The 22,834-nt window shown below is 44.4% G+C and overlaps 6 protein-coding genes across 6 annotated transcripts; 2 read left to right on the top strand and 4 right to left on the bottom strand.

Moving 5' to 3' along the window:
* Positions 1-1,999: 1,999 nt before the first annotated feature.
* Positions 2,000-2,646, bottom strand: MELLADRAFT_69886 (uncharacterized protein; the record flags this gene model as incomplete). The annotated part of the gene is made up of 3 exons (XM_007419065.1): positions 2,000-2,088; positions 2,191-2,310; positions 2,388-2,646. The coding sequence occupies 3 exons, from the start codon at positions 2,644-2,646 to the stop codon at positions 2,000-2,002; spliced, it is 468 nt and encodes a 155-aa protein (XP_007419127.1).
* Positions 2,647-4,707: 2,061 nt separating this feature from the next.
* MELLADRAFT_84834 (uncharacterized protein) lies at positions 4,708-6,257 on the bottom strand (the record flags this gene model as incomplete). The annotated part of the gene is made up of 8 exons (XM_007419064.1): positions 4,708-4,843; positions 4,910-5,022; positions 5,088-5,204; positions 5,245-5,325; positions 5,394-5,525; positions 5,572-5,736; positions 5,806-6,018; positions 6,087-6,257. The coding sequence occupies 8 exons, from the start codon at positions 6,255-6,257 to the stop codon at positions 4,708-4,710; spliced, it is 1,128 nt and encodes a 375-aa protein (XP_007419126.1).
* Positions 6,258-7,487: 1,230 nt separating this feature from the next.
* MELLADRAFT_69884 (uncharacterized protein) lies at positions 7,488-8,344 on the bottom strand (the record flags this gene model as incomplete). The annotated part of the gene is made up of 3 exons (XM_007419063.1): positions 7,488-7,814; positions 7,918-8,088; positions 8,150-8,344. The coding sequence occupies 3 exons, from the start codon at positions 8,342-8,344 to the stop codon at positions 7,488-7,490; spliced, it is 693 nt and encodes a 230-aa protein (XP_007419125.1).
* A 2,593-nt stretch (positions 8,345-10,937) lies between these two features.
* MELLADRAFT_84833 (uncharacterized protein) lies at positions 10,938-11,569 on the bottom strand (the record flags this gene model as incomplete). The annotated part of the gene is made up of 3 exons (XM_007419062.1): positions 10,938-10,943; positions 10,996-11,477; positions 11,530-11,569. 3 exons carry the CDS (start codon positions 11,567-11,569, stop codon positions 10,938-10,940), a joined length of 528 nt encoding a protein of 175 aa, XP_007419124.1.
* Positions 11,570-12,229: 660 nt separating this feature from the next.
* MELLADRAFT_84832 (uncharacterized protein) lies at positions 12,230-15,671 on the top strand (the record flags this gene model as incomplete). Its single annotated transcript, XM_007419068.1, has 8 exons — positions 12,230-12,731; positions 12,799-13,445; positions 13,488-13,633; positions 13,696-13,810; positions 13,959-14,112; positions 14,177-14,420; positions 14,500-14,747; positions 14,812-15,671. 8 exons carry the CDS (start codon positions 12,230-12,232, stop codon positions 15,669-15,671), a joined length of 2,916 nt encoding a protein of 971 aa, XP_007419130.1.
* Positions 15,672-18,642: 2,971 nt separating this feature from the next.
* Positions 18,643-20,895, top strand: MELLADRAFT_84831 (uncharacterized protein; the record flags this gene model as incomplete). The annotated part of the gene is made up of 6 exons (XM_007419069.1): positions 18,643-19,613; positions 19,681-19,763; positions 19,829-20,070; positions 20,132-20,357; positions 20,426-20,464; positions 20,543-20,895. 6 exons carry the CDS (start codon positions 18,643-18,645, stop codon positions 20,893-20,895), a joined length of 1,914 nt encoding a protein of 637 aa, XP_007419131.1.
* Between the last annotated feature and the right edge of the window lie 1,939 nt (positions 20,896-22,834).

Here is a 22,834-nt window from a genome sequence, read left to right as displayed (position 1 = left end):
AGCGTAATGAGGACAAGACAGGCAGGCGAACCGAACTAAGAGAACCAGCACGATCCCGAGGTTGATAGCGTTGAGCCGAAAGAGATTTCTTGACAGGAAGACGATATAACAAGACCGGGTTGGGTGTCGAAGTGAGGTATGCTAAAGCTGAAGCCAAAAGTTTTCGATTTTGAGCTTCTCCGATGTGATCTACCTACAAGTCAAGTCAGTAGAAGTAATAAGGATTGATGATCTTATTTACGTCAATGTGCACTGATTACGATCCAAGTCACTGCAGAAATAAAATAAGCGGTACAATGCATGATAAGAGAAAGAACAGATCAGGATTTGAACCGTTAGGATTGTGTTATCTTGTTGGAGCGAGATCATCTCACTGCCTTCAAAAGTTGTTGTGTGAACAACTTCACACAGCCAACACTCGGGCAGGAGCGGAACGGCATCCTTACCGTTTCACATTGTTCCGGGATGTGAAACGATATGAGCTGCGACGTAAATCACCGTCTCGGTCACGATCCTCATCCCGTTTTGACATCTGGATTGTTCCTGAGACGGAGGTGGGGACCGGTCAAAGTACGTGTGTTTGTCACACGTGGTTCAACCGGTGTCAGGCAAGCTCCAGTCACTCTTCTCAAAAAATTCGTGACTGGAACCGCTTGATAAGCGTCATCGCATCGGTATTTCTGGACACCTATCCAGAACCATCGGAGGCCGAGGAAGTTTACCCCCTGGTGTACCCTATGAGTGTGTGTGATGGCTCACCTGTTCATCAGGCAAGCCTTCTTACCTGGTTATAGTTTGAGTCACGTCACCTGTTCATCAAGTGAGCAGGCACCTAATGAACAGGTGAGCCATCACCTTGTGGCCACAAGGTCATCTCAGGTGATGGTCACGCTGGCTTCCATGTGTAGCCAGTAGATGTGGCATCGTGTAAACAGCCCGGGATTTGTTGGCAGAGTCAGATTTCACCTGATCATCATGTGCCAGCTGCCCCGTGGTGTAGGTATGGCGCACTTCGCAACCACGGACTATCTATTTCTGATGAGAGCAGTGGCAAAATGAGATTTCATTGGAAGAGAATTCTATAATTAGGAAAGAGATAGACAAATTGCCCATGGGGCTAGCTCGCTTGCGAGTACATAAGTAGAGTTTTACACTCTTTGTAGCTGATATTTTTATTCAAATAAGACACAAGACATCTGAGGAAGCAGGATAACCGCGCTAGTTCGTTTCCGGTGCTTTCACAAGCCCAGCGATGAAGTTGTTCTTTCAGAGGATGGTGATCGACCAGAAGAGCATCGTCATCTCCCCGACTCCTAGTAAATGAGTCACCTTTTCGGGAGGGCCCAGATAAACCTCAATTCTTGCCTGCGTCGAGTCGTAAATTTGTTCCCACATGGCTTTCCACGACTGATTGAATTGCATCGACATCAAAAAGAACAAAGGAAGGAAAGAAATCAGACGCGTTGTCATCAGATTGTTATAGATATAAGGCTGACCTCAGGTGAATGCGTGAACATTCCTCGCTCGCCCGTGCTAAAAGATGAAGAAGATGCAGGTTATGATCAAAACATCATCATTATGAAACCTGGGAGGTTGACTTGGTGATTGACTTACTGCTCGATCACACATCTGTTTCCTGAACCAACATGACTTCCAAATATCACGCTTCCACTTTGATTTTGATCCAAAAGAGACGCAAGTCGTTTTGCCAATTCAAATTGTTGTTCTTCATCGAATAAATGAAACACGGAATTACAAGTGATAAACCGTACGCGACCGGTTAATTCACTCAAAGATTTGATGGCCAATAAATCGATAGGTAACTCTCTTTTCTTGGAAAGGTTCGGCTCAAGGAAATCTGAATCAAAGATATTCCCTTTAACGAAAGGAACCCCATTTTGTTCGTAGAATAACTTGTCACCAAGCCTTGCCCAATCTGCGCGGAAGAGTAAGATTGTCAATTTTAAGGCTTGACTTTAGACGACTGGAACGATATTCCTCAGCTCAGCTCACCATCAATCAAGTCAGTTCCGATCACATTATCCCTTTTCATTCCACTGTACACCGCCTGTCGAAGATCGATGCCGACTGTGGGTCAATGAGGAGACCGCACCAGATTGGTCAGCGAGTCAGTGATTATGGCAACGTTGAGACACAATTTTTCTCATCATCGATGTATATCGTACTCACTGAAGGAGCCAACATCTAGGAAGATTGGTTGTCGGCCCTGATCCGAATCGCGTAGAGACTGCTCCAAAACTTGCTGATAGACCGGATGTGTCAGGACTCGAGTGTAACAAAAATACAAGGCTATAAATCGAAACAAGCTTTTTAGCGATATGGTGAAGAAAGTTGATAAACTCATAGATAAAGAAAACGCAACGCACCCCAGATGCACGGATAAGGGAAAACAGCGTATGCCTCCTTGGCAATAGAAATGATATGATTACGCAATCTTCTCTTGTCAGTGATGCCAGTGGCGTGTTGAAAAAACTGAAGTTGACCATAGTGCTCAGGTTGATCGAGGAGATAATTATCCTCAAGTTGACCAATCATATGCAACTTGTTCACCGACATCACGTCCGCTCCTTTTTCTACAGCCTTTTGCTCCATTCTGTGATCGCGTCTTGTGGTTATTACAGCCATCTTTGGTGAAGAATTGACGGCAAAGCTGAAAACGGTTCGGATGTTGAGATCTTGTAAAACAATTGTGGGTGATCACGAATTCCAATGAAGCTTGTATTTAAGAAGAACAGAAACAAAAAGGGTTTGATAGTGGGTATGAAGTATGCTCGAGACACTTTATGCGAAAAAAATGAGTGCTTAGGTGTGCTTTGAAGATTTTATTTTTTTCGCAACAAAGGTAGATTAGGATTCAACTGATCCGATCTGAAGCCTCTTCTTTAATTTGTGCTTAGCAATCTTTTTGGACGTGTGATATTCGCAGTCTATGAAGTGACCTTGATGACAGCTCTGGTGAGATAAACTCAAGTCTGATAAAGTTGTTTTTGTATTTGCGCTAGCGTGCAGAAAACTGAGCATGAACCCATTCTGATCTCACCTCACTCACCTCTGATCTTTTACAGAATGTGCAAGAAGTCTCATTGATTACAATCCTGTATGAATGGGCAAATCAATCACCCAAGAAGGACGTGAGATGCGGAGACTGCCGGAGAGCGACTCCTGTGATATGTACCAGATCAGCATCTACATCAGCATCTTAGATCTAGCGTGCGCCGGATGGCGAAGCGGAACAAAACAAAGCTTTGCCCAGGTTGCACCAGGCTCTGTTACCCTGTGACTCCTTTTACTATACCGCTACCTTGCCCTTTGCTGAGCAGGTACACCTCGCAAGAGAGGATAAGTGAACTCGTACACACACACCCATTATGGAAAACCGATGGTTGCCACATATCTGAGCAGACTATGTTGACGACATCTGGAGTCAGAGGGTTCAAGATCGGTCGATGTCCCTGTATGTACATATCCTCCACCCGCAGAACAAACCCACGCGATGATTGGGCCAGATGAGACGGCTTGAAGTTGAAGACTAACGTTTCCCTCCCCTTACAAACTTGAATGCAGCACCTCGGGCCTCTGTATAAAACCACTTGAAGTGAAGTGTACACCACCGGAGGGTCCGGACCACCTCGCGTCCGCCCCTCATGGCGGACAGCAGACGGTCCCTCCCTACGCACAGAAGGGCCACCCCAAGAAGGCCCTCACGTAGACCGGCACCCGGCGTCCATTCAAGGCCGCCACCCCAAGGCATTTGGACCGCCAAGGTCTGACTTCTCAGCCAATCGCAGTCGCCGAACGCCACAGGCCCCAGTACCCAGGACCCACGCAGACACGCCTCAAATCTCACGAGCTCAGATCGCTGCCGCTCTGTGCAGGCACTTGCAACACACAAAAAGTAAGGGATAAACGGTGGTTATTAGGGATTGGGCGAAAAGTTCGACCGAGTTGTAGCCAGCGGATCTGGCGCCATCGAAGTTGTCGGAACTTGGCTACTCATATCAAAATAGATGTCACTGATTCACCTGATTCATTTTACTGAGCTACCCGGCGGATACCTGTGACAGGAATTAAGCCAGCCAAACAAAGAGGCTTTTGAAAAGGCTGCTTGTTTGGCCGGACGAGTGTTTTTAAGCTGGTGTAGGCGAGTAGGCTCAAGAGGGATGCTGCTCTTATTGTCACGCCACACAGCTTTTTTTTCTTCCAAAAAAATGAAAAATAAAAATCGCTGGCTTTGATATCGTTTGAACAGTGGCTGATATCCAGTCATTTTTGGATTGAATTGAATTTGAACTGCAGCTTGGGACACCAACAAGCAGTGTCCGCCCAATCCCTATTGTATTCCATCTGAAGCAGTTCCATGTGAGTGAGTAGTTACATCATTTAAAACGCGCACATTTGGGTAATGGGGATAAAGACTTTCTTGGGGTTTTTATTGATAGAGGCAATTGGATGTGAACTGGCGCCAAACAGATCACCAAACAATGGCGCGACTTAAAGAAAAGAAATAAAAAAGTAAACATGATTCATGTAGTAAAATGGGGATAAGTATTTTTTGGGGGTTTTTATTGATAGAGGCCATTTGATGTGATCTCATATTACCTAACGTATTTCATAAAAAATAGAAAGAAAATGAAACATGATTTCAAGTGAAAAAATAGAAAAGGCCCGCGATTCCAAGGGTTTGGTTTACTCCATCGGTTCAATGGCAGCTTCGACCTCTTCATCAGATGGCAACTTGAAATTGCATTGTACTGTGAGGTCTTGGAAGAAGTTCATGAAGTTGAAGGCTTCAGCGTCTTGATTGTATACCACTTTCAAAAACCTAATGTACATAGTAAAGCGTTAATTGAGTTTCACTGGCAATGAGTTGAGTATTCAAGAAACTCACGCGGCAGTGTAGTCATCGCCCTTGAGGCGCAACTTGTTCAGTAGGGTGTCAGCGCACGCCCAAATTGAGCTTGACCCTCTGCCAATCTGGTAAATTCGAACTGCCTCGCAACGCTGGGGTAGTTCGAGAAGACAAAATCAAACAGCTGATGGGAATGAGATGAGAGAGATCAACTTACGAGGTAGGCCATTCGGGCCCATGTGGGCGAATCAGTATTGGCCCATAAGGAGTTTGCATCGGCATGCTGCCCAGCGATCGAAAACCGGTGTGCAATCTGTATGTGCGTAACTGTCAACTCAAGGTCTTTGGATAAGAAAAGAATGGCTTGAACGCACTCTGTACCAGAGCGACTTAAGGTTGGGCACAGGCACGTCAAGGACTTCGCCAGTTTTGACGTCATAAATTCCGACCAAAAGCTGTGTTATATTCAACTATGTCAGCAGAGACTCTTCGATAGATAGAAGCGGCGATAAAACAAATTGACCAGATTGTGTAGTTTTTCGCGTGCATGCTTGCACGCGTTTCGGATGCATGTGTTGTAAACACGGGTGCCGACCACATCTTGAATACCGTGGTCGTGGTGTGGGAGGTGCTCTTCCAACCATTCAGCTGGTTGCTGATTGATTTGATGCTGATAAAAGAAATTAACAGGAAACACAAACCATCTCGAATTGAGCAAGAAGAATCACATTTGGTGTAGAAGTTTCACTCACTTTGATCGAGCTGAAGAGCGATTGAGACAGCCAAACATTGTCCATCTCAACAGCCGTATAAGATTGAACGTTAGGGCTTAGGATGAGCCTATTCGCTAGGGAATGGATCAAATCCTGAGGAAGAGGATCAAATCAGGACTTGGTGATTCATGACACACGGAAAAACAGGAAACAAGATCCTACGTGGAGTGCTGGAGAGCAAGCCCACGCAACCGTCGCAGGAGCGATGGGTGCGTTGCCTTGAGGCGCGGCTCCTTGTTGGGCCGCGACCGTACTGAGGAGCTGGTCAAGCTTCTCAGTGATGGTGTCCATCTTTTGAGCCAAGCTGGACACTTCGAGCTGAGTTTTGGCGTGGACTACAGCCAGGGCGATGTGTTGAGGTATACTGCCGTAAACCTAATTCAAAAGAAAAAACAAGATACCACAAGGGAATTTGTGGTTAATTCGTGAAGTGTTTGGGAGACGCAATTAAAACAACTTGCCTCAGCGTGTTGTTGCGCGCGCTGTCGATGGACTGGGTCCAACCCAGCATTCAAGGCCAGCGTGTTGAACAGGTTCAACTCTTCCAAAGAAAGAGTTCGCGAAGTGACTGGCTCAGTGGTGAGATCATCACGCTCTGGAGTGGGGGAGCCCATGTCGCTTTGGGATAATCGACGAAGACCACTTCCCAAAGGGCGCGTAGGAGAACTGGCTCATGGGTCGCGCAAGCGGAGCGTACACTGCCAGCATTAAATAGGTTCCCTGGTTGGAACATGACCTAGGCTGGGAATATCATTGAGAGAAGAATGGAGAATCAAATCATCTTGCACTGCACATCTGAGCCATAAAGCATACACTACATATGTGCAAACATCTGAGTAATCCTTAGCTATCAGCTACATACAGGTCCGCTCAGTTATCTGCTCATCTAGATAAGAAAATCATGTGTAATACATGCTGTAACTTTGTTCAGATTGAGACACACATTTCAAAATATCGACTACATATATCACAATGGCTACTCAGGAAATATTCATGGAACTGTGTAACAGTAGCAGAATGGGAATCTGATCACTAGGACCCGTATTCCCATCTGGGAACCTCTTTAACGCTGGCAGTGGTAGTGGAGCTGAGAGCTCCATTAGCACGTCGGAGAAGCGAGTGGTTGTTCAAATTTTGAAGGGAGGGAGTGACACTTGATTGTTGGGATGACATAGTGAGCGGTTTAATGTGAATAAAATGAAGTGGAGCAAAAGGCTTGTTTGGAAGGGATTTTGAATATCTTGAAGGTGATAAGCAATTGAAGTGAAAGTCGAGCCTGAGAAAATTGGGAATAAGGGCGATGACGGGCACCTTTTAAAGGAGACACTTGCACTTCAACCCAGGGGTGCGATTAAAAAAACACGTGTCGCACCCCTTGGATGGGCGCTTTCATGATGGTCTTGTCTGACCAATCAGAAGCCGCCGTCCGTGAACGACGCGTTGCCCAAAATGACGCGTTGGGGCGGCGATGCCAACTGATGGACTTCTCCTGTGAAACCAACAAACGCCGTTGTGGGACAACGCTGCTCAACTCGGACCCATCTGGGAGTTCGAAGCGTGATCAGATGTTGCACACATGGTCGGACAGTTGCGGCAGTTTGGGGGTCAACGTGTGAGGCGCGGTCAAAGGACAGGACCAAAGCCACTTTACTTGGAGATTGAAGTTCTGGGAGGCTTCATCTGGGGGGCACAAAATTCTTGGATTTAGCATTGATTGCATTTGCGTCATGAGTCATTCTAAGACGACTGAGTGTTAAAAAATGTTACAACCTGACTTCATGTCATGACGATACATGGACCTATAATCCGTTCCTCGATCTTCTTTTGGGAGATCTGGACAATATCTATTCCTCATCACTGTCTGAAGAGCTGTTGTCGATGGTTTGCTTGGTGACTTTGCGTTTTCGTTGCTGACGTGGGCGCACGGGCACTGACTTCCAGGTGTCGACCCCCATCTTGATGGCATTGTGCCATTGTTCACTTCCAACCCTGGACACTTGCACTCGAGAGAGCTGTCTGTGCAAATCTGCTGAGTAGTGGGCAGCCGAGTTTAGAACAAAAGACTTGGAATCGTCCTGAGTGACGATGGGAATGGTTGTCCCAACGTCTTTCCCTGTGACCCGCATCCCACGAGATTGCCCAACATCAAAGTGGCCCTCATGGCAATTGTGCTGGACATTGATAAGGCACCAAATTTTTCTAACAAGCGGGGACAAAAAACATGTGAAAACCAGGCCTTAAACATCACAGGACAGCATTCTCAAAGAAATATACCTTGACTTGCTTCAACACCTGCTGTTCGGTGACTATGACCTCACGCATCCCATAGAATGGTACAATCCTCCCGCGATTGCAAATGTCCAATAATAGGACTGTGGTGGATGGTGAATGACCGTTTGGTTTCCAGATCAAGGCCACATGGGCAATGTGGTCAGAGTCCTGCAACTGAACAATCACAATATTGTCAGCGCAGTGGACTGCCCCATTTTTACGGAATCCAACATACCAAAACAAAATCCCCACTTTCAATCTTTTGCCCACTGGGTAACGTGACACTGGTTATTTCTTGCAGATCCGTGTGTGCCAAATCTCCTAACGCGGCGGGGTACGCAACGGGAGTCTCTTTGGGTTCTGGCAAAGGTTGATTAAATGAGGTTGAAGCAAAGATAAATGCACGTGTAAGATGCTTTGCAAGGAACATTTGAAATGCTTACTTCCAGCAAGAATGAGTGCCTCGGCATTGCTTTTACTTTTGCGGCGCAACCCTAAAGCCCCATGAAGGTCTGGAATGTGTTCAAAAAGGTTGGTCACCTTTGGGCCTGCTTGCACTCGCGCATGCAACGCCAAATCGTAGAACGACAATCCTGAAAGTAACATACGCAGAAGGGCCAAGTTGTTGAAATTGTTGGCAATATCTCTGCCCGGACTCTGCCGGTTAGAGTGAACTGAAGCATTTCGCAAACACGCATTGAAGGATTCAAATTTTTCACTTGCGTATAAAATCGCGGGCCCAAACCTTTGGATACATTCGCGGAGGTGTAATAACATGTGGAACTTGGGTTTGTTAACCCACTGCGCTGACATGCGCACTACTTGATGTAGAAAGCTTTCAATGTGGCAATCTAATTTGTCAAGGTATACCTTGAGGTCATCGATTTCCAATTGGACGATGTATGATCCGAGCAAACATAAAGAAGTCCACAGATGATGTTTTTTGGTCGATAGATGTTCGAACAGTACAAAGGGCACTGTCTGGAGAACCGTACGGAATTCCTTCCCGACTAGGCTGCGATTGAATTGTATAAGGGTTCCCGGGATAATGGGAGGAATATTGAGCCCTTTGATCGAAAAGGTTTTCCACTTGGCAAAAACATCGTTAAATTTTTTGGAGCCATTCTTCAAACCAAGGTCGTGCATAGTGTCCCAAAATAAGTACTTGACCACACCCAGTAAGACCAAATGGAGCGTCTCGACCGGCGTATCAAGGTGGCCATTGAATCCTGGGCAAAAAAAGGCTGTCAGGATTTGTTTCGCGATCATATTAAAGGTCATGACCTACCTTGAAGTCTGAGCATGGGATTAAAAATATGAAGGCCCAGTTCCGCATTCAAGTTTTCGAACAGTTGTTCAACATCTACGGACGAGAGTTCGTTATGAGCGCCCTGCATCTTTTTGTGAAAGTAGTCGGCCAGGGTGTCTCTGAGGCCGTATTCACGAAGCTTATCATCAATAAGCGTCTTTGAGTTTGGTTGTTTTGCAAGGTTCCAGACTTTGTGTGTACGTATTCTGGTCACATCCCAAACACGGGGAGGCAAATTGATCTAATACATATGTGAATCAATAACGTATGATCATAATAGAGCACAAAAGTGATCAAACTCACCTTCTGACCTACGGCATTGTGACCCAAGAAATCTGAAACGTAACACTGCTCCTTCTTGTCCGCCTGGCGCGATACCTGCAGTTCACAGATGCGACAAGGTGTGAGGGTGATAGCTGGATTGGTGGTATTACAAATCTCGGCATGCATGGGCGAGTCACCCACATGGCAGAGTACTGCCGTCGTAACTAAGACCTCCTCGCCGAGAATGTGATCATACGCTAAAAAACCTTTGGCGCCGATGTCACTGTGGCGGAAATGGAATATCAGCGTTTTTCAAGCGTTTTGGAGACAGAGGTATGAGGATCAATTGGGGCCGCACTTTAGATTGTCCACAATTTCGTTGAATAGTTCCATTGCAGACGCGGTGTTTGACGTTGCCAGAAAGTGTATGTTGAACTCCTGATTTGTCAATTCAGGAGCCAAACCGGCAAGAGTAAAATATATACTCATATGCTTGTTAAACTTTTTTGACACGTTGCCAGAGGTGTCGTCGGAGTACAAGACAATGGGGACATTCCGAATAACTCTTCCTTGTGCTTTTTCGCGCCATGGGTTCACCATGGGCATGGTGAACAGGTCATAGCCAGAATGTTCTAATCGAAGAACAGAGGTGAGTGTCGATAAACTACCACTGGGAGAAAAGCACAAAGCGACGTACGATACATCTGACGACATACATCGCTCAGAGCCACCCCGTTGTCCATGGTAACTTCTTTGAAGGTTTTCCAAATGTCGTTAACCTCCACGGTATACATCTGGGGTGAATCAAAACCACATTCTTCAGGTATCATGATGTGAAATCGGTTTGGAAGCCGGTGATGTGGTTGAACGTCGGCAGGAATACATTTTGCCATGATTTTCCCGAGTTGTTGATAAAAGAAGATTGGAACCACTAGTTGATGGGTTCTTAGCTGAACCGGCTCGTATAAGTAGAAGTGTTTCTTTTGCTCAGAGACCACCATTTGCACCCGTAAAAGCGGGGAGAATTCCTCCCGCCACTTCTTGCATTGGGACAGGCGGTTGATTCCTTCGCCGACGGGAAGCTCTGGGACGAAAACCAAATGTGGGCAAACCAATGGGTTCGCGAGCTCCTGCAGAACAAATCTGTCAGGCCGGTCCACAACCAAAGATGAGATAATGAATTGGACCTCACATTTTGTAAGATGGTCTTCACATCAAGGCCGAACAAAGGCATACCGGAGGGACTCAGCCGTTCGTTAACTTTGATTCCCAGTCTGGCCTTCAATCGACGAGTCAAGGCCCTTACAGAGCCCCATTCCGGCAGGTTCACATCACAAATACGAAGTATGGAGCGGATCCTCTGGTATTGGGATCTTGACAGAATGTTTTGATTGGATCCAATGATCAGAACTGCCACCGCTTGCTGCTCAGAATATTTTTGACGTCAGGTTCAGGTCTTTGGATGGTTAAGTTATTTGTATGTAATGTTTGGAGAGAATGGCGCTAACCTCCTTATTTTTGAAGGGATACCATTCAGAAGTTTCATCGATGGATTCTTCTTCCGGTGGGAGGTCGTTTTCGTGATCCGCGTCCGAGCCTTCATCGTCAGGTTGGGCCAACGCTTCGAGAGCTTGTTTCAAGCTGTTGAAGTCCATTGGGGGCTCGGAGACATCTGAGTCGCTGTCGTCATCACCTGTTCTGGCGGGTCTGTTGAAGCCGCGGAGCAGTGTGAGTGGCAACAGGGTCGATATGGGAGTTTGAGGTGGTGAAGGTGTTTGTGGGTACATGGGGCTGAGGGGCTGTTCGGCACTGTGAATGCCTGTTTGCATGTCTTCTTGCGCGGCCTGTTGATCAACCAGGCGTCGAATTGAGGATTGATGGGTGTCTGCCATTATGTGGGGCCAGTAATCCCGCATTGTCCTGCCTCCGCAGATTTCACAACGGAATTTGCAATCGTGGTGTTGCAAAGTGATGTCTGCACAGGACAAGGCTCAGCAAAACTGCCGTCAAGATGAAATTGAGGGAAGGAAAGAATAACTGACAACGATCAGGGAACGGGAGTAGTTGCGCTAGGTTAACCATGGTTGGCAAGTGGATTACGGAACTGGTGTGTGATTGTTGATTGTAAGGAGTAAGGAGTGCACACGATATCAAATGATCTCTCAGAGTTTGTCTTGTGAGGTTCAAGGGCGAACCTCGTATCGCTGGTCAATTGCAATACATGGTGTGGCGGCTCAGCGGCGACTACGCGGAGGATCACGGGTGGCTGCAGGGCATCTTACAGCAATCACGAATGTGGCGTCTGGCAATTGGATCTTGGGCCACGCAGCTGGGAATGCAAGGCGACTTCGTGGCCCGACCCAGTTTGGACCGCGGCGGGCCATTTTTGGGCACAGGACCCTCCGGTGGTGTACGATCTGGCCACTATCAGTGGCCTGTCTCGTATCTCAAATCATCTCGACCATCTTGCCATCTCTCGGTCCTCAACTTCACACTGACCCAAGAGATTTTTTGAATTTCACAACATACAACTTAGCCGTTTAAGGCTTAAGAAATAATATCCTATGTAGGTCAACGTTACTACACAGCTTACATACGTGCATGAGTTGTAAACCCCTCCACCACTTGAATACATACATCATCATCACACCTGCGCCATCACTTCATCTTTCACCGATTGATCTTCATCATTGCTCTCATCACCACGCCCACTCAATCCAATCCTCAAATACTTCTATCACCATGGGCAAACATCATCATTCTGGGTTTAACACTGATTTGTTTGGCCATGGAAACAAACGATCCCGAAGAGCCAAGAAAATACCTTCATCTTCCACTATGACTCGCGACGAAGCTTTGAAGATCAATCAATCCCTTGGTTTACTTAAGCTTCCGCAAGATTCGAACTCATTTCCCTCTCTCGAACAACACAATCAGGACGATTTAAACTGGGAAGATGTAGATGATGGAGTCGGTGTTGGTATTGAAATCAGGCTCGACTCTCCGGGAGATTGTTATGCTCGCCATCAGAAGTCACTTCGTCGTGTGGAAGCCCGAGCTAGGATCCAGGAAAGGTGGAAGGCCCTTGAAGCTCGACTCACTGCCTCATATCTTTACCTTCAACACTACACTCGCAATTGGACCTCACAGCCCACATTCGACTCATATCTTTCTGACGAGATTCAATGTCAGTGTTCGCCTGAAAACCTTCGAAAACGGCATGTTGATCTGATTGACCTTTTACGTTAGTAAAATATCTATCTTATCTCCCTTTAAGATTGATGAGACTGATGCCTTACCTCTTCACCTAGGTCACACCAGCAAACACCTGGTCACATTCTGTGAGTGCACCCCCGATGTCCTCCGCCTGATTCATCTCGGGTATATTGCCGGCTCGCCTCAACATCCTTGCACCGCCTTCTCTGTTCGGCTTGTGCGATTCCATCATCACTTCTGGAACAACACGGTTGCATCAACTTCAGGATTTATTGACGCACTCATGGTGTTTCTGGATGAACAATGCGCATCAAGATTGAAACCTCAACCAGTCAAAAAGACTTCCACCAAGAATATCAATCGCAGTCTGAGACATCCTTTCACTCAGTCAATCGACATCTATCGCCGAATTCTCTTGGGCGAGCAAGAGATATATGAAGACGGCCTTGAACTCACTCCACTCGATATCTCTGCCGATCGATGTTGTCGTTGTCTTGGTCCAGTAGAAGGGGAAGTCAAGCTGTCACCTGAAGAACCGGACTTTATAATTGCAATGGATGGAAACTTCCAACATCGCCATCAATCCCACGCCAGTAAGGATTGTCCTCAAGAAGACCAATATCCGAGCTCCTTCATTCGACCTAGCAAACTCGAAAAAGAAGTTGTTGCTTGCCAACGAACTGATGCCCAAGCCCATAACATCAAGGCATGTATCGTCTTCCATTCATCTCCATTCATTTTTGTTAATCTTCACTAATTCTGAGCTTATTCCTCTCAACTCTAGACCTCATGTTCCGATTCTCACACCGCTGCAAATGATGTTCGCAACAGTTCCTCATGGGACAGGTGTGATGATACAGGTCTGTTTGCAGCTGCCTGTCGTCATGATACACCACTCCACTTCATCAATATCTATCAGAGCGGTGAAAAGTAAGCTTTCCTTCTATTTTCCTATCGAGTAATGGAAAAAATTAAACACTGACCCTTTTCAGATTTAGACTTGATTATCCTGTAGCAATTCTCAAACAGCTTCGAGAATTGTATCCTGACAAGTTCATCGGCATACTCTATGACATAGGTTGTCACTTAGATGAACATATAGCAAAAGTGAGTTTCTTTCCCATATCTCGTATAGCTCCACAGCTACTCATCAATTCGATGAATCTACAATACAGCGTGGCCTCTTTCCACCTGACAATCTCCGTATGAGGTTCGGTACCTCAGTTTTCCATGCTATCATCCTCGCTTCAACAAGTACTGGGGGCTTTCAGATGGCGAGGGCCTTGAAAGGCTGTGGTCCTTTTTATCGGCCCTCGTAGCTTGCCTTCAAATATCAACTCGACTTCATCGGCTACTCTCAATTCATTGGCGCACGGTTTTTTATGCTGCTAAGGTCAATGAAGGATGTGGTGAGTCTATTCTCTGTCATTCATCGCATGTAGACCAAATACTGACATGTGTTCGATCTTGTAGGTCAGTGGCTTCGCAAACGATTTCGAAATGTGATGAAAGTCTTGAGAGAAGCTGAAGCCACCGTAACATCACTGTGTGCGATGGCCAACCCAGCCTGCCCCGGAGAAAACTATTCAGCTGATTTCTTCCGTGGGCAATGGACTGTTGAGCCCGAAGCATATTCAAGTAAGCAGGCTATCCTGCTGAAGCAAAAGTTGGAACTTGGACGCCTGTTGTTGTTAAAAGACGAGTTGGACCACGCTTGGTAAGTGGATGTTTGATTCTCATATCAATCAATATATATAGAATCTCTGATCATCTCATCATCAATGATTTAATCAAAGGTCTCGGCCGGTGCTTACTACCGAACAGGCTATAGCCCGACTTCAGACAACAACTGAACTTGAAGAGAAGATTCGTAAGCAGGCGGCGAAAGTAGGCACTACAGACATCTCGAACTTAGATAAAGAACAAGAAGCGTACCTGAAACTTTGGTACAGTAAGCACGAAGTGGGGCTGAAGTTCATCGCCATCTGCGAGGAGAAGCGACCCCTTCAACAAAGTCGATCTGATGGTCACCGATCCAATTTAGGTCCGCCCTTTGTTTGGAACTCATTCCTTTGGATTCTCACTAACTGTCTGCTCTTCAATTGTAGGTCATAAGGGCAAGACCAATCTTATGGTTGCGCTCCGAAGGCACACAGCCCAACTTAAGAAGCTGGTAGAAACATACCGCACTCTTCGGGCGGAATATCATGCTGAGTATCCTGAACACCGGCTCCCTGAAGATATCAATTATAACGATCTACTGGAAATACAAGCCGATCACCCCTTCTGGAACGACTCTCTATTCACCGAAATTGAAGCTCCTTGGGCTGTTGATCCCAACACAAGGCATGGGATGCAGCAGATCGCATACGTTGATCGAGGAAACGAGGAGCTCAGGCGGCTTGGCTGGGAGGTTCGCCGAGCTATGCGTTGGGCCACTAGCAGGCACGACCGCATCTGGAACCGACTGATACTTCTACCATCTGAGCCGACTCCAGAACCCAACCTACTAACTCCTCTCCTTACTCACCCAAATCTGACATATCTACCATCATCAGCTCGTCACGATGCAGCTGCCGTGGTCTTGAAGAATCAGTTTATTAAGATTACAAACTTACAGCTCGCGTGGCACGAAGGTCTACACGAAGTTTTCACTCAGTCACAATATCAAGTTGGTGATGAAGACCTCAAGCGATCATGGGACAGCCAGCTACAACATATCAGGGCTCTACACAAAGCAGGCATGTCTATGATTCCTGGAGTTTTAGACAACATGATAGCTACTGCTGTGTTAGACACACCGATTGTACGTGCTGTCGAAGAACAGGAGGTAGTGTTTATCGAAGACGACGAAAGCGATCTCAGTAGTTTAGATGGAGATGATGATGATGTTGTTTCTGGGCTTGTACATCGCCTCGATTTAGTGGATATCCAGGCTGCCCTTGACCCAGAAACGATGGATATTTAGTTCTTGTTCTATCATGTAATACATATTGTTTTGTTGATTTTGAGACGATTTGTGATCTCTTTGGACTTGAAAGTAATTCAAACAAGTGTTTCTCGATATTCTTGTTAGAAGACATGATAGTGAGATAAGTCCCCACATGGACTCGACACAACACTTCCAACACTTCACTTATCACAACTTCAGACTCATGTCTCACCATGATGTCTGTGACCTAATAGCCCCACTCGATTGCTGATTGAGCTCGCGTGCTTGAAGGACTTGACACTACACTTGGCTTATCACAACTTCAGAACGATGTCTTACATGTCTGTGACCTAATAGCCCTATAGCACGCTTGATCGATCAAGCTGATCGATCAAGCGTGCTTGATGGACTCCACGCTACACTGCAAGTTCTATCTTCTCGAGTTCAATTCTTACAAATTATTATATCTAGCCACACCACCGTCTTATCTTTGAATAAGATTGGGTACACAATCGTGTAGAGATGAGTAAATTGAGAAACGGGTATTGTGAAAGCCATAAAAAGAGCATACCTCGCTCAGTTTTTGCCCTACCTTGACGGTGCAATAATCAAAATTGTTGGCAAACAAATTCCAAGGGGAGTTTAATAAGACCATTTACGTGAAATCCTCCATCTTGAAGCTCATGTACAGGTTTTGGTGAGTGGTGAACACCACAAAATGAGCATAACTCGGCAATTCTTTGCCAAAACCTGGATGGTACAATAATAAAAGTTGATGAAAACAAAATTAAATTGAGAGTTTGATAGCACCATTTCAGTCAAATCCTGCTTCCTCATGGTCATATAGAGGATTTGTGTTATGATGTGGGGTTGCAAATCCCTCAAAATGTGTGTAAGTCACTCAATATTGGCCCTAGCTTGATGTTCTAATAATGAAACTTGTTCAAAATAAAATTTTATGGATAGTTTATTAACGTCATTTTGTTAAAATCATGCTTCTTGATTGCCATGTAGAGGTTTTGGTGAATTTCCGGAGGTTTGTAATTGTCACAAAATGCCCATATCTCGCTCAATTTTGGTCCAAACTTAATATGGCAATAATGAAAGTGGTTTGAAATTAATTTTCATTTTCCATTTAATATAAACTTTCTCTGAAAAAATGCCTTCTTCTTCCTCTTTTGGCCAATTGAAATTTTGACACACTTTTTTATATGACAATATCTCAGCCAATATTAGTCTTTTGAGAATTTGGTTTGTTCCAATGAAATCCTGAGGTTTTTTTAGGGGGGGTTTAATAAGGAAGTTTTAGTCTAAAGTGACTTTGAAATTTCATCAAAACATGAGCTCAATAATGCACATATTTATGTCATTCTTATTGGTCAAAGAGACAACTTTTTTCACAGCTTTCTCAAATCTCATCCAAAAAGCTTCTATATGGGCTCATTTTTTCCGCCAACGTGATATCTTTCTGATGGAACATTTATTTTACCCCTATGACATCTGTAAGAACCTCTAGAGCCCCATACATCTCCACCCTTCAGCGTATTTTGGTTCTTATGACTCACAGGGACACATTCCTTCATAACTTTTCCAAAAATGGTCCAAAATGGTTCAGTAAGGGCTCATTCTCTGCGCAACTGTAATCCCTTTCTGATGGAATACTGAATATACCTCCATGACATGTAGGGGAACCTGTACCACCCCAATATGTTCACCCGTTCAGCTAAGTGATACCCAAGGACACAATCCTCAATAACTTTGTCCAGTTTGGTCCAGGTGGCTTTGGTAAGGGCTCATTTTTTCCGCCAATGTGATATGTTTTGGATATTCTAAGCATAAATTTCCAACGTATGTGGGAACCTCTACAACTCCATAAATGTGTCACCTGTTCCCGGTAGTACCACTCAAGGACATGATAACTCAATAAGTTTTCCAACTATGTTCCAATATGCTTCAGTAAGGGCTCAATTTTTCAGCCAATATATATTATATTTAATTCTAGCATTACAATACCCTTGATATATCTGTGGGAACTTCTATAACCCCAAATATTTTTGGCCATTCAACATGGCGGGACAACTGCGCAAGGACATGAACATCATTTTCTCTTTCAATTTGAGTCTCATGATGATGATTACTGAGCCATTTTCAATTTCAAATTTGAATTTTTCTGATGATAACATCACTTTACTGCTATGACACCTGTGGCCAACTATACGGCTGCTTGCATATCTGCCGTTCAACATAGTAGCTGCAAGGACACATTTCTCAATAAATTTTTGATTCTTAACCTGATTCCTCATTGTTGGATAACAAATTAAAACAATTATTGGTATGTTTTGAGCACCCTCGCGGCATAATAATTGTTGGGTTTCTTACCCTTGTACATTTCTTGGTCAGTGTAGTATAGTAGCACGCAGGGACCCAATCCTTGGTGTTCATTATCATTGCAATTCAATCATCTTTGTTCATTTCATTTTCTTGTGCAAAAATCAGTGCTTTTACTTGGGCCTTATTATTTTCTTTGAAGTGCTGATCAAGTGTGCATAACTCTTGATACTAAATGGTTATGTTTTGTGACTTAAGTTTGAAATCAAGTGAGCATATTTGGTTGTCAGCCTACCTTTCTATCTGTGTGTGTGCAGATTGGCAGAGATAGTTGCAGTTGACAAAGAGTAATCCAAGGTATCAGAGTTGATATTTGCTTTTCAGAGTTGATATTTGCTTTCACTTTATCAGGGTTGAGATATAAGTGTTTGCCACGATGTTTGACATTTGGTTAGTTTGGCTTCCACCACGTGCAATTTTAATCAGGCAAGGGACTTTGTTAAGGGACTCAGCCAAGTTCATTTGGCCAGAAACTTGTCATTTTACCAATTTCCAATGGTGAAAACCTGTCTGAGCACTGTTTCTGACATGCATTACTCCGCTTGAACCTTACTTATCATCTTCAAAGTGCAAAAAACTCTAAATCATCCAGCACCTTCTCCTTGCACACAACTTCATCATGAATGAGAATCCGTATCACTCTGGAATCCCTGCTCACACTAACTTGGCCACATCACAAGCACAGGGTTCTGGTCAGCAGGTTCCTCAGCACCAAACCAATCAACCAAATTTCCATCACCAACAAAATCAGATTCACGGACATGATCATGGTCACAATCACTTTCTTCAGCAAAATCAAAGTCAGCAAGTTCAATGTGATATGTATAGCTATACATATCCTGACTATCACAACTCTCATGATAACTATGATAATGACCATCTTAACTATGATCATTCTCACCGCTATGGTAATTCTCGATATCCCCCTGGCTTGGCTCCTAACAGCCAGCAAAGTCAAACTCCACATTCAAACTCCCTTCAGACCTCCAAACAAAATCAAGCTCCCCATCCACACGAGGCAAACACTCTTACCGGCACTAACAATCTTACCGGCATAGTCTTTCCTGTAGTGAATCCACGCGTCGCTTCGGTCCGTGCGCTGGAGTTGCATCCATCCGTTAGACAATCAAATCAAAGTGTGGAAGTACCACTTCCTGGTCACGCCAGCGGAACTAATGGTCCTGAAAACCCCCCTGCTAGAGTGACTCAGAAACGCAACACCGGCCGCCGTTGTCAAGATCCACCGCGATCCGCACCCACAACAGCACCCACCAGCACAACCACACCGACTTCAACTCAGACACCGGCATCTACATCTACAAGAGCCATTGTTAAGTTATTTCTCCCTAACTCGCTCAGAGGAGAACGAGATAGTGAGAAATCAGCATCAATAAATCTTCCAACCACGGAAGATATGATGAACAGATCTTCTGTCAAACTGCGAGCACTCGCTTCCAAGCACGCTAAGGGCTCGACTGTACCACCAGCCTTGACCGAACTCTTCATGCGTTTGCACGATGAGTTTGATAAGGTACTGGCAATAAACTGTATAAATAATCAAGTTGCGGTTCCAGCGGTACATAAACTATGGTAAGTTGAGTTGATATCTTTCAATCTAGTATCATACAAATCTACTGACAAACATAGATCATTACAGGGGTGTCAAAGCATCATGGAAAGGGGTGCACAAATACCAACGGTTTACTCAAAGCAAAGAGGTCCGAGAAATGTATCGAAATGGTGAGGATTGAGATATGTTTCGATACGTATAACAAGTTGATATCAGTTGATTGTTCTTATTTCAGCCTCAGGTGTAGCAACTGGAGAAGCCTCAAAATCAGCTTCGACTAGATGGCGTGGAATGTCACAAGCTGAGCAAGACTCTTACAAAGTCGAGAATCAAACCATCAACGAACCCGCGAATGTAGCATCCAGCTCCATTGATTCTGTACCCGATTTCGAATCCAATAATACACGAGGCAAAAATAGATCTTTGGCCAGCGCGCGTGTTGCTGTAAATAATTTTATGATTAAATGGCAAATCGAGGTGTGTTTTCTTCATTTGCAAGTTACAAATGAAAGCTCTTCTGACTATATTGTACTTTCAGGCCAACAATATGTCTGCGACATACATGGGTGACTTCGTCATGATGGGTGTATCAAATTACTTAGGCAATGATGCCTACCAGGTTGTCCGAGCTACACCGCGCGCTCTAAAATGGGTGGAGCACAACAAGTTATGCAACCCCCAAAAACACGTAGCCGCACAACTACAGGCATTTGTGACTGGCACCGAGGCTGGGCTACTCAACTTGAGTAAACTCAAAGTCAATGGTATGTTGTGATATATATGCTTTTGTCAAAAACCGTTGTGGTCCTACTGACATCTCTGGCTTACACAGAAAGAGCGAGGTGTCAAGAAGCCCTATCGAATCTGATCAGTAAGGCTGTCTCGCAAATCTCCCTTTTATGTTTGAGTTATGTATGTACGTACCTGACTTCTTGATGACTTGTCTTAGGCTTAAAGACAGAGGGTACTACAAACAAATGGCTGTGGAAAGGATGCAAGGAAAAGCTTGCCATTGAAGGCTACTACGTTCACTTTGCCCCAGACTCCAAGTCTCAAGCCAGCGATATCATGCAAGATAGCAATAAGCTGACCCCAACACAGGCTCGTAATGTGTTGGCGGATCTTGAACACAACAGGATCCTCATTCTAGAAACTGAGGCTGAGCCCACTCGAAAGACGAAACGAAGACGTCCCCATCATGACACACCTACAACACCTCCGGCTGATGAGACGCCTCCAGCAGAGGCAATACCTAACGCCAACGGCACACCTCGCGCCGATCTCTCATCCATTGGAGCTTAAGATAGATATAGCTCTCATTTCATGATATTGAGTTCAATGGTTTTTTTATTTATGTTGTTTTCCCTATAAAAAACCCAATTGTTCATGTATATAACTTCACTAGGGTAACTACTCATCATGGTGCACCGCGTTCACTTTGCTCTGTTCTTTTTTTGTTTGCAAATCTACATGAAATTTACATCAATTCATATGTGAAGCGGTATTATTGACTTCAATCATTACTTATATTGTTTTGCTTGAACTAAAGTTTTAATGTTTTGAATATCTTCTTCACTCGAATAAAGAAACCAGTGGCAATTTTTGGTCTCTCCTGGGCTTTCATCATCAGCCTTAACTCGGGTATCATGGACTCTTACATGACTTTGGTTATCCGATTCCCATCGTCACTCGTGCTCAGATTAACTACAAATTATGTAACATGTGCTTACATTCATCTGAATTGGGTTTTAAATCCCAATTGGCTACAAACAACAAAAGAATAACAAAAAGGAAAATATGTTGAAGTGAAAAATGATAAAAAAAAATCATCATCTTACTTCAAACCATCCATAACACACCTTCAAGTTCAGCGATGCAGGTCCACTGATGCTTGATGCATTAATCAAATGAAGTTCAATTGTTCGGTAACATTTAATAATGTTCTCATATACTATTATCATATGAGTCATCAACAAAAATTGGAATCAGTATACGAAGAGAACAGTTCTGATCAAACATCCATTGAAATCACTTACCAATTTGAATTCTCGGCCTCCAACATGATCACGTTTTCTGATTATGAATCTTGATGCATTCAACTTCATCTCTAGCATAGAGACTTTGAGTTGTTCTCCAACTCGAAATGCTAAATCATGTTCAAAGGTATATTCACCTTCTAGTGTCTCAATCCCAATCGCTAAAATAAATTGTTTATGATGAAATGAAACTTCACTGTGATATTTCAAGCGTCTTTCAAATACTGATTGATGATTTGATGATTGGTCATAAGTCCGTTCGAGTTATGATTACGTGGTAGTTTGATTGATGATTATAATCTGGTGACCTGTGTAGTTTGGGTGAGTTTCTGCACAGGAATCCGGATCGTGGCCTACAAGTCTCAAGGTAGTAACGTTGACCTACATAGGATATTATTTCTTAAGCCTTAAACGGCTAAGTTGTATGTTGTGAAATTCAAAAAAACTCTTGGGTCAGTGTGAGGTTGAGGACCGAGAGATGGCAAGATGGTCGAGATGATTTGAGATACGAGACAGGCCACTGATAGTGGCCAGATCGTACACTTCTTACTCCACTTCAAGTGGTTTTATACAGAGGCCCGAGGTGGAATGCAGCCCACCACTTCACTTGAAACCAGATTTCTGAATGCAGCAGTGTTCAATACATCATCAATGTACTCTATTACCTTTGCAAGAAAGGTTGACCGCCTGAGAAGTCTACAGGACCAGATTTGCTGCACAGTGCCGCCGTAACAAGCTGTGAAACCTCACTTCCACCACCAACCTTTGGATTCCTCGCCAGTCCCCATTCCTGATCAAACCTGCCCTTACCGCCATTCCCTCAATCCTCGCACAGCCTCACATTCATCGGTCCAGCTTGATCCCATCTTTGATCATCCATTCTCTTAGATCTGGACAATTACTGTGAGTTTTGAACATTTCTTCTTCTTCTTGAGTACAATCTCACAGTAACCTTTGGTTTTCTTGCAACTGTCTCAGCTTCGATTCAAACCTAGAAAATCAAAACTTCAACTTGCAGAAGAAGAAGGAATCGATTTCAATAAACCGGATTTACCTTTTTGTTTAGATGGACTTCAATCCGAGTACTTAAATAAAGAAAATGAATCCAGCTCTGTAGATCTTGATTGAAGTAAATTGGTAGTTGAAGATGATGATGTTGAAACTGGTTTAAATCAAATTGCTGAATGTAAATCTGATTGACGAAG

Source organism: Melampsora larici-populina (genome assembly GCF_000204055.1).
Source record: "Melampsora larici-populina 98AG31 unplaced genomic scaffold MELLAscaffold_124, whole genome shotgun sequence".
NCBI lineage: Eukaryota > Fungi > Basidiomycota > Pucciniomycetes > Pucciniales > Melampsoraceae > Melampsora > Melampsora laricis-populina.
This window is presented reverse-complemented; position numbering and strand designations above follow the sequence as displayed.